Raw genomic sequence first — 14,701 nt, 5'->3', positions numbered from 1 at the left:
GCCTCCTTCCTCCTCCCTGGCAGTAGGAGGAAATTTAAATGTTTCTGAAGAGCGACATTTCCATTTCAAAAGCTGTTCGCTCAAGTGCGTCTGGAGTGCGATTTCTCTCCCCCCCCACTCCTCTCTGAATGGGAGCTTTAGAAGTCTCATTTCCTCTGCTTGATAACACCAGGCTGAGAAGGGCTTTTGTCTTTTCATTTCCCCTCGATTTTTTTATTTTGAAATACGTGAGGTTTTTTGGAAGCTGCTGTGGTGGATTTTCCCTCCCCTGCGTTTGTCTGTGTGCTGGAGGATGCACCTGGTGTCACCCAGCGAATGAGCTGGAGCTTCCTGGGGTGCAGGGCAGGACCTGCTCCCTGTGCGGGGAGCTCCCGCTGCCCTTCCCTGCCCGAGCAGCACCGACCTGGGAGCTCCCTTTCTAGCACCCTGCGAAGGCTCCTGCAAGCAGAGGAGGGGGTCTGCTGGGCACATCCAAGCTGAGGTGCGATGCGCTGCTCTTCCCGGCCATCCCGAGCAGGGGCTTGCGTGTCCCAGCGCCCGTGGACAGCAGCGGGCGTGGGTGCTGCTGAGCCTGGCTCCGGATCTGGCCCCATGTTTGCAACAGGACGCTGCAGGATCTTTAATCGTGCCCGGATGCTTTTTGGCCAGTATAGCTATGCTAGTTGGGGGTGAAATTGTTGGTTTGGGATTTTTGGGGGGTTTTTTAACGCAATGCTTAGTGGAGGGCAGATGCAAGCGGATGCAGTTGCCTGGCTCCCACCTCTGCGGGACCAACGCGTGCTGATGCAGGCAGCGCTTGCGCGATGGCGTTCGTGCAGGTCACTTGAGTATTGTACTAGTATGAAAGTAGGGAATTTTTTCTGTAGAGGCCTTTTTTTACAAAAGGCAAACTCCAGCGTGCTTTTAGCGTGGCATCTAGGGCTTGAGGGCTTTCTACCTTGTTGAGGACCAGCTGGGGTTTGGCAGGGACTACTCCAGCATCCTCGAATCAGAGGGAACATGCCTGCTGGGATTAACGTGGACCTTAACGCTACGTCCCTGCCCAGTTGGTGTGCTGGAAAGACTCAAACCTTGCTTTACTGCATGTGGCAGTTGCAAGAGGATGGGTGGTGTTGCAAAAAATAATAATTAAAGAAAAAACATGGTGGGAGGCTAAAACTTTCGAAGGCATGGAGTAAGTGTTATGTTCCCTTGAGGTTTGTTGGGTTGGGTGCCAGGGTGCTTCCCGTGCTGCCGGAGTTGTGCACCCACTGCCTGCACCCCCAGGCAGGGACCCTCCTACCTAAAGAAACTCCGAGCAGCAGGCACAGGGTGGAATGCGAAAGGGGAGGGTGGCAGTTCGGTGGGGAAGCGTGTCCCACGTTTCTGTGGGATTCCATGGCAGTTATTCAGAGGTTCCTGTGAAAGCTGCCTGAAGTCGGCCAGTTCCAGGGAAGGCGAGGGCGGTTTGAGCCCCAGCGACCGGCTGCTTTGCTGGGCGAAGCGGCGGCCAGCGCTGCGCTCAGCTCCCCCGTTACCTTTAAAATCTGGTTCCGCGAAGCCCGGAGGTGCTGACCCCGCCGCCCTGGCCGGGCGCCAAATTGGGCAATTAAAATTTGCCTCCCTGCCTTCACGCTTAATGTAATCGGAGGTGTTTTTCACAGTTTGCTCCTTTTTAAGAGACATCAAACGAGCGCTCGCCTCCCTCGTATTTTGTTCGCGTGCCTCCCGAGCGTTTCGGTGAGCTCGGGGCAGTCCCCTCCTTTTGTCCTCCATAAACCCGAGGTATGTCTTAGTCACTCGGGTCACGGTTTTGAATATCCCGGTGCAGGATTTTGACGTGCTCTTAAGCCGATGGGTTACGTGCCCGGTGCCTTTTCCATGCAACCTTTGCCTCCCCAGCGCTGTAATTTCGGGGTTGTTTTCCAGCGCTGTAAGCCAGCGCTGTTCCCCAAAGAAGCGCTTTTGCTCCTCAAACCAAGGCTCTGATGCTTTCCTCCCGGCTCCGGCCGCGGGGTGAGCCGGGTCCCTGCCGCGGCGCGGGAGGAGGCTGCGGGCAGGACGTGCGCGGCCGGCGCTGCCACCATCGTGCTGTGCCTGGGCTCTGCAGGGGCCCTGAGGGGCTCCGGTGCCTGCTTGTCTTCCAGGTTAGCAGAAGCCAGGCTTGTTTGAAAAGACAGGGTTGGGTTTGCGAAGGGGAGGTGGGGATTCGGGGCTGAGGGCGTGTGTTACGGGGACGGCGCTCTCGGCGGCACGTCGTTGGGTGCAATGTCAGCACGGGTGAGGCGATGCTCTGGGTGGTTGCTGGCTGGACAGATTATTAAAAGAACGCTCAAGTTGCAAACGGGAGTAGAAGATGTTGCTGCTCCGCAGCTTCCCTAGCAACTTTAATTTGTCCTCCCCCTTATACGCTGAAAGCGTTGGGTCATGGTCTTCGCTTTACGCGACCCTCCGTTCAGCGCCCGGGATGGCCTCCGTCTCCTGCTGAGCGGGTCGCGGGCCATTCTCCTTCATCCTTATCATTTGGTGGGTGGTCTCAGGCTCTACCTGCTATCCAAGCCGCGACTCCTGCAGTTATTCACGGCTCTTTTAGGGCTCTCGTTGCTGTTGGCCCAGAACGTTCCACATGTGCCGGTGAGGTCCGTCCAGCTCAGCCCTTTCCCTTCCTTTGCAGGAGCGCGGTACCTGACCTGCAGCTCCCCAGGACCCCGCTATGCTCGCGTGCTCGGTTCAAAGAAATTTCCTCTAGGCAAGCACCAAAATGAGATTTTTATTCAATTTTTTTTTCTTTTTTATTTGGACGCTTTTTCAGAGTTAACAAAAGGGCGAATCGCTGGCGTAGAGCAGCCTTGCCAGATGTATCAACCGCGCCAAAGATGCTCAAAAAAAAAAAAAGGTTCCCAGAATCTTTCTGAACGGTGCGGAAAGGCATATTTTCCTGTAAACTTGTTCTTGGAAGCAGCAGAGTTGTTTTGGCTGAAATTTACTATTTAGGAAAAAAAGAAAAAAAAAAAGCCTAAAAATGCCTGAAGCAACATGGAAAATTTCAGTCCAGACAGTTAATGTTTTAACAAACTTGGGGTCAACTGAAAATCCAGCCATGCAGACTAGGCCACGTTGGGCAATTCTTAATGAGAGGTGGAGCGATGAGCTCCTCTTTGTAATGAGTAGATGGGTAGGTGAGAATTCATGGCTCCTGCGAAGTCAGTAGGGAATGTATGTGTTCAGTGCAATTATTATCCGCTAATGGGGAAATGCAAGAAGGTAATGAGAGGCACAACATCCATTTGTCGGTATAATGCCTTAGGCTTCGGTGGGAGTTTGCCTGAGTAAGGTTTTTCCGGATTTGACCCGTTACTCTAGGCTACCTCGGAGTCCGTAAGCCGGGTTTGCTGCCGCTTCTGTAATATCCTGCGATCTTGAGGTGCAGAGGCAGCATCTGTTAAGGATAACACTGTGGAACGGCTTTTTTGAGCACAAGCAAGTTTTGCAAGACCAGATCCTAGGCTTTGGTTAGTGCATTTAACTGTAACACTCGCTGGCGAGGTTTTACCACCCTCGTAAATCTGCTGGTGGGGGTGGGGAGGGAGGGTCAGCATTTGGTACTGGTTTTGCAATTAAATTGCTTCAAGCTGTTGAAACATTGGGGAAGTTTTTTGACCTACTTTCATGCAAGCTTAGAAATTGTTGGGATGTTTTCTGCCTTGGCTGCGTGGAATTCAGCTGCATTACAGGGGAAAGGAATTTCGTAGGCCTTCTCATAAAGTCACAGATTTATTTAAAAAAAAAAAAATTAAATAAAGAAATCAGCTTTGCCTTCAGGCAGCTCCTTGGTCTCCAGCTTCGTGAGCTCCCACGAGAGCACGTACTGGGCTGCATCCAGTGAAAGCGATCCCTGTTTTGCTCGTCCCCCCGCCTGCATGTGCCATGGAGCGTAGGGACGGAGGAAGGAGGTGGGTGATGCTTTGGTCCCATGCGTGGCATCCCTTGGGCACGCTGCTTAGCCTTGCACGGCAATGCCCGTGTGTTCGTGGCTGGTGCACAGCACCATAGGTGCTCCCCGGAATCGTGCTGCGTACACCAACGTGCACATCTACACCCCGCTTCGGCAGTCCTTCAAGAGGCTGCGGGGACGCAGCCCAGCCAAGAGCCAGCAGTATTTAAAAATTAAAACCCCATTCGAAGGGTTGGGCTGCTGAGAGAGCCATTAGCGCAGCAGATGGTCACGAACAAAAGAACTGCAGTAACTCGATGTACTTTTCACTGCTCAGGCTCTCTGACTTCATCCTTGCTTGTCTCCCTGGGGAAATGAGATGTTAAGTTTTCAGCCCCTTTGACTTCCCCCCCCCCCCGCCCATGTCAGCGCTGTCGTCTTGGGGCTGCTGATACACCAGAATGTGTTGGACACTTGTCCAATTAAAAAAAAAAAAATTTGGCCCAATTAAGACTTTTATATGCCTGGTTTTGCCTTAAAACTTGATGGATGGAGGTGTGAGGTGGTGGCTCTCCTTGATTTTTGTCCCGGGGTGCGGGAAAGCCCCGGGGCTCTGCGTCCGCCGGGGCACGCGATGCTGCTCGGCCGTGGGTTCTGGGACGGGGAGGCCGAGCCGCTGTCTCTGCCGTGGAGTGCAGCCTCACGCGGATGGGGTTTTGGGAGCGTTAGGAGTTGGTGGAGGTCAGCGGCGTTCGCTGGCTCTGTGCTGCCGTGAGAGGCTCGGGTGATGGGGGCATCCTCGCGGGCAGGCCATCCCGCATCTGTCTGTCTTATCACAAGCCCACCCTTTGCTCATGTTTTTTTAGGGGGGGAATTAATTTGAGCAGCCCCAGCCCAGCGTTTTGGCAATCTTTTCCAGCCCGCGAAGGCGTGAGATGCGCGAGTGGGCAGGAATTGGGGATAACTCCTCTTAATCCCTCACGGTGCTGCAGCAGAAAACGCTGCTGCCGGCCCATAATTAGAAAGTGAACAGACTGTGCAAGAGCTGACGTCGGCATCCCCGAATCTCTGTCCTGGGCTTGGGGGACCGTCGCTAACGATCTGGTTTAGAAAGGCGGAGAGAGACCAGGACTTGCTGAAGATGACCCATGGGGCAAACACGGTGGTGCCGTGCCAGAGCTCCAGAGGCTCACCCCAAGCACGCGGCTCTGTTCGCTCGGTACGTGCCCGTGCCGCACAGGCAGCGACTCCGGGTGTGGTGGCTTTGAAGCTCCCCCGGTGTAGACTTGAAGAGGCAGCTGGTGCGGTCAGGGGACCGGAACGGTCAAAATGCACGTTGCAGCGAGAGCTCGGTGCAGATGGAGCAGAGCTACGGCTCTGCCGGCTCCTGAAGGTGGGAAGCAGCTGAGAAACATTACCCTTCACAGAGGCTGGGCTGCATCCAGCCGTAGGCGCTGGGCTGACACGTGGCACAGATGCCCTTCTCCATCCCACCAGCTCCCGCGAGCTCCCTGGGAGCATTGCGAGGTGGGTCGGTAGTGCAAAATGAGGAGGAGGAGACGGTCTGGTGCAGGTTCCAGCACGTCCTGGGACCAGGGTTGGGGTTCCTGTCCTTTCTCTTGTGGACCTGGATGCTGGCATGCCTGAAGGCAGGGACCCAGAGGCTTACTTGCTCTTCAAGGCACCGACGGGCAGTTGGCTTATCCTTCTCCTTTCCCCTCTTTCTTCTATGTCTTTTAAACCACAGCCTAATAGCACATAGTAGTAGGCTTGCTCCGTTAACGTTATCTACGTTAGGAATAAAAGCGTGTAGAAGAAACCCACCCCCAGAGCCTGGCCTCGCTCTTTGGTAGACTCCTCGGGGATAATTGTTTTTTTCAGTGCCAGCATCCCCTCTTGCTGCGGGAAGGTTTGTGCAGCCTCTGCCCCCTGCTCACCCACCCTTGTTATCATACAAATCACATAATAATAAGGCCAGGGATAAACAGGAACTACAGTAGCTGTTAGCCGTGTATAAAAACAAATCACATGGAAGCAGTATAATTACTGAGAAAATATCAACTTGAGTAATGCAGTAATTGTTTTCTTCCCTCCAGCAGATTTATTCCAGCTCTCCCAGCTCATGCTGGTTTCGAAGTCTGTGACTTCACGTTAATAAGAAGAATTTCACGTTTCACACTGCACTTGTTCAGAGCCTGGGTATGATACTGTCTGAAGCAGAGGAATATATTTTGAGCGGCTTCTTGACAATGCTAGGAAACAGAGCACTAGTTGAAATCTCTCTATTAGAGCCCTCCCAGGCTCTGGCTGGACTCTGACCTTTGCAAACCTCTTTTCAACCCATTTTTGTGATTTAGAAGAAGGGCCTCTTCATGCCTTGCGTAAGTCCGGGAGCTCTGCTTTTTGGACTTCACCGTTGCACGGGCAAGATTTTTTTTGGCTTCAGTTTTGGTTTTTCCTTCCTCTTGCTGCTTGTCATTTCCTTTATTTAGAGAGGTGCTTGTGAAATGACAGTGACCAGTTATTTGAGGTCCAGGGACATTGCTGCTCTCTATTGCTATAATCATCCCCTAATACCAGATGATGATGGGTTTTGTGCTCTGACTTGCAGCTGTTCTCCTTACTCAGCTTTGCTGCTGTTTTACTTCAGAATTCTGCAAGGTAAAAAGATAAAAATGTATGAGAAACCAGGTTTCCAAAGGGTTTTGTGCCAAGTAGGAGTTTAAAGATGCCCTGCCTTGCATATTGGCAGACGTGAGATAGCGTCTTTTGTTTCACGTGCACAGAGAAGTCTTCATCTCCTGCATTTTTGGCAGGTAGCTTGCTTTCCTTTAGGAAAACCTGCCACCTACAAACCAGTGCCGCTTCCCCTTCCCATACCTTAATCTGAACGAGATTTTATGAATACCTAATTTATCTTTTGCTTCTTGTGGTCGTCCTCCTCCTCTTGGCTTGAAAAAAACCAAAACCACCAGAAAAACAGCAACAAAAAAAAAAAAAACCCACCCAGTTGTGGAGAACACAAAGCCTTCCCACCGCAGCAGACTGACCAATTTTGGTGTCTAATGCTGGGGAAGTAAAACAAGACAGGAACTGCTCTTTGGGATTTTCCAGAAACATTTGATGTTGTTCTGGTTTCTCTTCTGAACAGATGATGGAAACAACTAGCTTAGCTTTCCAGGGCCTCTGTGCTCTTAGGGCTGGATGAGCCCCACGCAGGACAGGGAGGAAAGGGTTTCAGGGTGCTCCTTTGCTTTCTGTCCCTTGATGGCAGCAGTGGGAAGGGCATTGATGGCTCCAAGCTGCACCCAGCAGTGGTTCCTCCCTGGCTGGCTTGGTGTCTACCCTTGATTGGTGTAGTGTGGACTTGGTAGTGTAGGTTAATGGTTGGACTGGATGATCTTAAAGGTCTTTTCCAACCTAAATGAGTCTATGATTCTATATCTCCTTCAGCTAGAACAGGGTTTAGCGGGGCAGAGGAGGAGGAAGGCACCAGTGAAGGATGCTGGTGTCCTGGGACATGGCTGCCTTGTTGAGAAGCATCCTCTTTTGCTTCCCCTTCTTCCAGCTTTGCTGTGGATGACATTGCCCATCACTTACGGAGGGGAATAGGGCAGAGCTCATCTCAGCACAGCCCCAGCAGGCAGGGACTGCCTTTGAAGCCAGGTCCCCCGCGGCTGTGTGCCGGGCTGTGGGTGCAGCCTGCCCAGGAGGGACCTCACCGTGCTTCATCCCCACCAGGAGCAGGGTGGCGGCCACCCTGCGTGGCTCTGCCTCCCCATAAGCAGATGCTGCTGAGGTGCTGAGCGGTGCCGAGGTGACGTCTGCACGCTCGCCACGTTTGGCGCGAGCTGCGACGCGGCTGGCGAACAACCCAGGGCCATCATCCACGTGCCTTGCTAGTCGGAGGAGCACGGAGGGGTCCACGCCATCTCAGGAGCTCCATCGTGTCCCCCTCGGCCCCCGCAGGAGGACCAGCCCGGGAGGAGGGGCAGCAGGTAGCCCCGGCTGCTCCTCAGTGCGGAGGGGAGGACGCTCGGCACCAGTTGGTGCGGAACGATGTCGGCTTTGTACGCAGGCGCGGGGCTGCCGTAACGAAGGTGGCAAAGTTGTGTGAACTTCTTCACTTGTTCGCCTCCCCCCTTTCCATGCCCTGCCCAGCAGCCGCAGCGTGCTGGCTGCCCAGCCTGGCAGCGGTTTACGGTTACAAACCAAGCCGTAGCTCCTCTTCCTGCCCCTCCAGGAAAAGAAATCCATCCATTCACTAAGCAAATGAATAGATAAACTTTTAATTAAGGTGTTGGGCAGCTGCCAGAGAGGAGCATCGCGGGTCAGGGTAGGCTGTTGGTGTGCCGCAATCCCCACCTGTGTGGCCGATGGCTATTTAATAACTGCTTCACGCCAGGTATATTCATCAGTGGGGGTTGACCTCATCCAGGCGTGCAACTTGTGTTTGCAGGAGATGGGCTCCTTCCTTTGGAGCAGGAGAGGGGAAAGGTGGTGTGCAGGTGAGGCGGCGTGGCTCCAGGATGCTCCTGGGATACCGGTTCGCTGGGCTCAGCCAACTTGTTGCGTTGCCGGAGGAGAAGCTGAGTGTTTTGATGTGGTTTCCCTCTGTCCCAAGCTCACGGTCATTAGAGCTGCTCCCTGTGATGGCCACAGAGGTTATGCTGATCCATCTGGTCTCTGATTTGAAGGGTCTTGTTGAGCTGAGAGCTTCTTTAACTGGAATTTAAAAAGCTGGTTTTCATCAGTTCAGTCTATTTTTATCTTGGCTGACCTTGCCTGTCCCCATTCTCTCCATTACTGGATGGATGCTTTGACATCTGATGCTCAGAGCTCCCCCCAGAATTTAACAAGAGATGGAGGAGGACCTCCACGAAGGAGGCAGAGGTCCTCTCTCCTCCTGGGGACTGCCCTCATAGCCCCTTCTTGTTTGGCATGGTTAATGCCGCTCTTCTTTCCAGCATGGCCATGGCTATGTCAGAGGAGGACACGTCTGTGGCTACCTCGTTTTTGTGGAGAAGATGTAGCCTTGAGATGGCTGCGGAGATATGTGAAGTGACGGTGCTGCCGGGAGCTCCTGAATATGGATGGGTTTATTGATCCTGTAGGGATGTGGGTAGCATTAAGGTGGTGGGAGCCTCCGAGACTTTGGCAGGAGGAAGAGCTGCTGTCATGTCCACAGGAGACTAACCTGGTGCTCCCTGGAGATGCTGGAGGTTGTGGAGCCCTGCGGTGACGTGATCTGGCAGCTAGTACTGCTTAGTCGAGCGCGTTTTTTGAGGGATGTGGGTGTCTCAGAGGGCTGGGAATGGGACAGGGAGCTGTGGCAGCTGGTGTGGGAGGATGAGAGGAGGATCCAAAGTCTCCTGGGAAGGAGCTGACCTGGTTGTTTTGCGCTCCCTAGGATCGTGGCCTGCCTGGCAAACTGGAGCCCGTGTCGCCTGTGAGCCCTGCTCACCCTGACGCTGAGCTGGACCTGCTGCCGGCCCGGCTGTCGAAGGAGGAGCTCATTCAGAACATGGACCGTGTGGACCGCGAGATCACCATGGTGGAGCAGCAGATCTCCAAGCTGAAGAAGAAGCAGGTAGGAGACTGTGGTCCGGAGGGGAGCACGCGTCCTCGCTTCTGCGTGCTGCCTTACGCCCCGTCCTTGCCCCATGCATGTCCGCAGACGGGAAAGGGCTGGTGCCACCAGGATGGTCTGTGTCCGTGCTCTCTGTCGTGACATGGGACAGTTGCTGCCGTGCCAGCAATCTGGAGCTGGTAGTTGCAAGACGAGGGAGCTTTGGAAACCCGGCTTATGGGCTCTTTTGCGTGTCAGAGTACCTTAGAGGGAGAAAAATCTGTCCTTGGTGACTTGCCCCGTGGTCATGCAAGCAGTGGCAGAGCTGGAACCGCAGCCTGGGTTGCCAGAGTCATCCGTACAGCCCAGCGTTAGCACAAGATCTTTTCTTTCTCATTTCCAGCAATTGCTTCTCCCCAGCGCTGTCGCTGCCACTGTGGTAGTTCAGCTGTTGCAAACATCGCTGCGATGTGCTAATGGCCCTTCCTGTGCATCCAGCCCCCTTCTCCGGGGCTTTGCAGCTCTGCAGCCGTGAGCAGCATCTGGTCCAACTCCGGTCAGGGCTGTGCCTGAGCCAGGGATTTGAATCTGATCTTCTCGGTTAGTGCTTTACCCACGCACAAGAGCACTCCCCAGCAGAAGGATCGCCTGCTCGATGTTGCCATGTATACAATTACCATAAACCCATTAAGAGATTAATATGACAAAACCTTGGGGGACGTCTGTGAAAAAGCCCACAGACTTAAAGGCTTTCACTTCCTAAAGCAAATCACTTCTCTCTGCCTCTCTCTTATCGGTTGTTTTATTTCCTTTGCTTGGGGCCAGTTTCTAAACTTCCCGACGGCTGCTAATCCCAAACTGCCCGAGAGGAGCGACCTCTCCCGAGAGGTGTGGAGCAGGAATTTGAGGATGGAGCAAAACCTCTGCTTGGGCTGTCGGTCGGGGCCGGTGGTCCTCGAGGATGAGCAAGCATCTGACCTTCCTCCCCATCGGATCTGTTTTTTTCCATACCAGCTACTATCCCTTTCTTTCCTGCAAGACAAAGCAGGATGTTTTGGGTTTGTTTTCAAACAATATGGTTTAATTAAATCGAAGGAACTTTTTTTTTTGTTGGTGGTGGTGTTTTTTACCTGCAGAGGTATCAGCGTGCTTAGGGAGAGGGAGCCAAGAAGGGACGGAAGCAGCTGTGCGGGGGGTGCAAGGACGCAGCCCTGTGTGCTGGCTCGCAGGGGCCAAAGGAACATCTGGAGCAATGGGAACCACAGAGGTTCCTCTTGTTGGGTTTGGTGGGAGCTGGGTGAAGCCAGCCCTTCCCCTCTCCCTCCTTAGGAAGCTCAGACAAAATCCTGGTGTCCTCTCACACCTGGCAGTCTGGCTGCTGGTCCGTGCTTTTAACTCACATTAGAGGAAGGAGATGCAAAATGTGGTCATTTCCCAGTCTGGAGAGGGGCTTCCAGAGCGGGATGCGTGCCCGGCACAGCGGCGAAGGTCCTGCTCACGGCAGCCAGGAGGACCAACAACTCTGCCGATCCACTGCCTGACTTTTTTCAGAGGTGCTGAGGAGCTGCTATTGAAGCTGACGGGAGCAACATATGCTCCTTGCCGTTAAAATCAAGCTGTCCTTCCGTAAGGAAATGGGTTTTTTATTGTTGGCTGCTTGGTTGCTTTATTTCTTCCCTCTGAACGAATTTTACGATTCTTCCTCTCCACAAAAATGCTCTGCTGAGTGGGGAAGAAGGTGAAAGTGGCTGTTGGCAGTAAAAGCATCCCCTCCCCTCTTTTTTTTTTTTTTTTTTTTGGCACATGGTGGCAAAGTCATTTGGTAGCAAATCCCACCCCCCCAACATGGCCTCCTTTCCCTGCCGGCAGGATCCTTCCCCAGCCCGGTCCTCCAGCAGAGCTGGCACATCTGGGAGGAAGCATTTTCGGGGGTGGGGTCCTGTCTTAGATGCTCCGGGAACGTTTTGTCCATCTGTGCATCTGAGCTGTCAGCGCAGGAGAAGAGCGAGCGAGGGAAAGCGATCAGCCTGAAACAGATACCGCTCCTGCAGGAACGGGAGGCAGAGCAGGGGAGAAATTGTACGCAGCCGGAATATCCTAATGCTTTTCCCCTCTGTCTTTGGGAGGCCTTCTCAGGGTAATTAAATACATTTGTATGGAAAGGCTGTTAAAAAAAAAAAATCCCAACCAGCCCCAATCGACCATCTCTCTTTCTTCAGTTGTTCCAGAAAAGGCAAGGAAGGCTCTGCCTGGACTTTGCAAGAAGCATACGTCTTCGGCAAGCTGAGAAACCTTCCCAAACCCTGTGCACCCCTGGCAGAAGGCCACCTCCATCAGCCACCCCCCCGCTCATTCATGCGCCATATGCGCTTAAATCTCTCGCCGAGTCCTCTCTCCCTCTCTTCCTGACAGGGAAGGATAATCCTTATGCATTTATTCCTGGCAGCAGTACCGGAGATCTGAAGGAGAAATAAACTGCTGGGCTGTTCTCCGCAGCGGTGCCTGAGCCTCCCTGGGTGCCGAGCTCGGCAAAGGGCTCTCCGGGAGTACAACACTCCCACCTGGTGATGGAGGTGGAGCCGGCTGGGTGGAAGAGCTCCAGGGTTTCCCCTTCCATCTGTCTCCTGGCTGAGTTTCCTCTGTTCTCCCCTCGGCTCTTCAAAAGTGGTTTTCAGAGCTGCCCTGTGGCTGGAAGCCCTCTCCTCGCCGCTGGGCAGGTGAAGCATCGTGGTACCCAGCGACGGCTGCCTAACGCAAGGCAGCCTGGCAGCTGGCTGCACGTGTGACGACCTTGGCTTCGTCAGGCGGGTCCCTTCGCCCCGCGGGCTGGTATGTGCGGGGATGGGGTCTTCCTGAAATGTCACCCACCTTCCTGCCAGCACCGCCGGCTCCCCGCTGCAGCGTGTGCTCCAGCCAGAGGGACTCCTACCTGGAGAGGGCACCTCCTTCACTTGGAAACGGGTTGGCTTGTGGATGCTGTAGGAGCCAGGGCTGTGGCTAACGGTGGCATCTTGCAGCCCTCCAACATCGCTGCACTGGCGTTCGTTTGGGGAGAGGAGGGGGCTTGCAGGCAGCCGCTGCTGGGAGTGGAGAGGGAGAGTGAGTGTAGAGCCGTCAAAACTCATCTCTCATCCCGCTTCTCTCCCTGTAAAGGTCACGGTCCCAGCCTGGCTTTTGTGGCAGACCTTTAAGAAATGCATTTTGTCTGTGTCTGGGAACCCTGACCTATTTTGCTTTGCCATTTCCCACAGCTCCCAGGGGTAGCTGTCGCGGGCTGAACCTGCTGCGGTCAGGTGTGCTGCCTGCAGACCCTGCCCGCACCCTTACCCCTAGCATCTGGCCCTTTAATAACTGTACACTGTTACACCACAGAGAGTAGAGTTTAATTCTCCACTATATTTCAGCTATAATTAGATTTATATTTTTCTTTTAACGAGCTGCTTTTAATGAGCCTCCACTTACTGGCAAACTTTCATTTCTTGATATGCCATCAAATCCTCTTGTCTGAAATCGCTTACAACACACCCAACCGTTCTGCAGAATTTTTGTGGGTTTCCAGAACAATGTAGCCAAGTTTCTGACAGGTTGTTTTTTTTTTTTTTTTTACCCAAATATTTTCCCCAAGAGAAGTAGAGGATTTGGCTGAACCCTTTCGTGGCTCGCTGTTTGGAGTTTTTGGAGTTTGTCACGTGGGAGCGAGGGTGTGTGATGGGGTGCCTTGGCTGATCTGGGGACACCGAGCAAGAGCAGGCAGGTGCCTGGAAGCGCTGTTTCCGTGCCAGGGCTGATGCTGAGAACTGCTTTGCAGCCTGTGGTTTCAGCCGTGGCTTTTCAAAGAGCTCTTGCCCCCTTTGCAGGGCGCTGTGATTTGGGCCACCTGAGAAACAGCCGTGGTTGAGAAGGGAAGGGAGCTTTCGGGCTGTTGCACGCGTGGTCGGAGCCTTCGGCGTGTGCCGCGGCGGCGCGGCTCTTTGCGGGCAGGAGGGGATGGATCCCCGCGGTGCCGGGGAAGGTTCGTCCTCTTCCCAGGTGCAGATGGTCCAAGCTGGCCGATTCGTGGCCGTCCTCATGCATGGCTGGAGTAACCCCGTGGTTTTGACCCTGACATGGGCACACTGATGCCAACATGCGGAGCCTGGGCTGTCCTCGCTCTGCCAGAGCCTTCTCCCCAGCCGGGACAGAGCTCAGCCGTCCGGCTGGTGATGGTGACTTTTTTTGGCTATATCTCAGTGTTCCCTATGCTGTTGCTTTTCCCTGTATGGGAAAAGATGTCCACCTGTGGGGAGGTGGAGCATGAGCGGAGTCCACAGCACAGGGTTGCTTCATCTGTTGAAACACGTTTAATTTCAGGGATGTGAGTGATCTCAGACTGGCCATTAGGTGCTTAAGTGTTTTCTTGGACTGCATCCTCTGGCCCAGGCATTGCTAAAGGTACCATCAGTGGAAGCGGAGCTGATCTGCAGGAGGAATTAGGTGCCCACCTTCTTCTCGGACCGCCAGACACCGCTGTCTGTGGGAGCACAGTGGTGCGCTCTCCTCTGGTGCAAGCCAGTTGCTCTCAGTCCCAGGTGCATTTTCTTCCTAGCATGAGAGTCGCTTGATTTTTCCCTTTGCTTCAACAGAGGATGCTTTAGCTGCAGGAAAAAAATACACAGATTTGGAGATTCAGAGCTGAGCAGCGAAAAAAATCATAGGCATTTTTTGACAACCGCTCCCTCTCCCGTGCCTGTGCTGCCCCGCAGCTGCCGTGCACGGCGTGCGCTCTCCCTCCTCGCACGGAGCCGGTGGCCCCAGGAGGAGCCTGGAGGAATCTGTTATTTCCTCTTTTGGCTGAGCGGTTCCTCAAACTTACTGCCAGGGCGCAGATGTCTCCTCCTGCCTCGCGTCCGTCAGGAGAGCCGGAGGCGCAGGTCGTTCGCCAGATGTACCCGCTGACCGCGGTGATATTCAAAACTGCTTTCTTACATCCGCTACTTTATAATTAAAGTTTGCCGTGGCCTGAGCGGCTGGCAGATGGGTGGGAAAAGCATTAAAAGATTAGTGATCTCTAAAGGTGCGCATGTGGACGTGCTCCCTTCTGCTTTCCACCTCCCAAGCGGGTAGTTGGCGTTGAAGCCAGCTTTGGGGCTGGGTGCGTTTTACTGCGTGCGTGGTAGGGATGTGGTGGACATGCTCGTGGAGCAGCCCTTGGGCTCCTGGATGTAGGGTCTGGAGCACAG

The 14,701-nt window shown here is 53.9% G+C and overlaps 1 protein-coding gene across 1 annotated transcript in view; it reads left to right on the top strand.

Moving 5' to 3' along the window:
- The window catches only part of NCOR2 (nuclear receptor corepressor 2), a 182,696-nt gene that overhangs the window by 39,677 nt on the left and 128,318 nt on the right, over positions 1-14,701 (top strand). The window contains exon 4 of the mRNA XM_075719315.1: positions 9,324-9,503. Coding sequence (XP_075575430.1) covers positions 9,324-9,503 — 180 coding nt within the window. The remainder of the gene's footprint in view (positions 1-9,323; positions 9,504-14,701) is intronic.

Source organism: Pelecanus crispus, chromosome 11 (genome assembly GCF_030463565.1).
Source record: "Pelecanus crispus isolate bPelCri1 chromosome 11, bPelCri1.pri, whole genome shotgun sequence".
In the NCBI taxonomy this organism is placed as follows: Eukaryota; Metazoa; Chordata; class Aves; order Pelecaniformes; family Pelecanidae; genus Pelecanus; species Pelecanus crispus.
The sequence above is the reverse complement of the archived record's forward strand: the minus strand, read 5'-3'. Positions and strand labels throughout refer to the sequence as shown.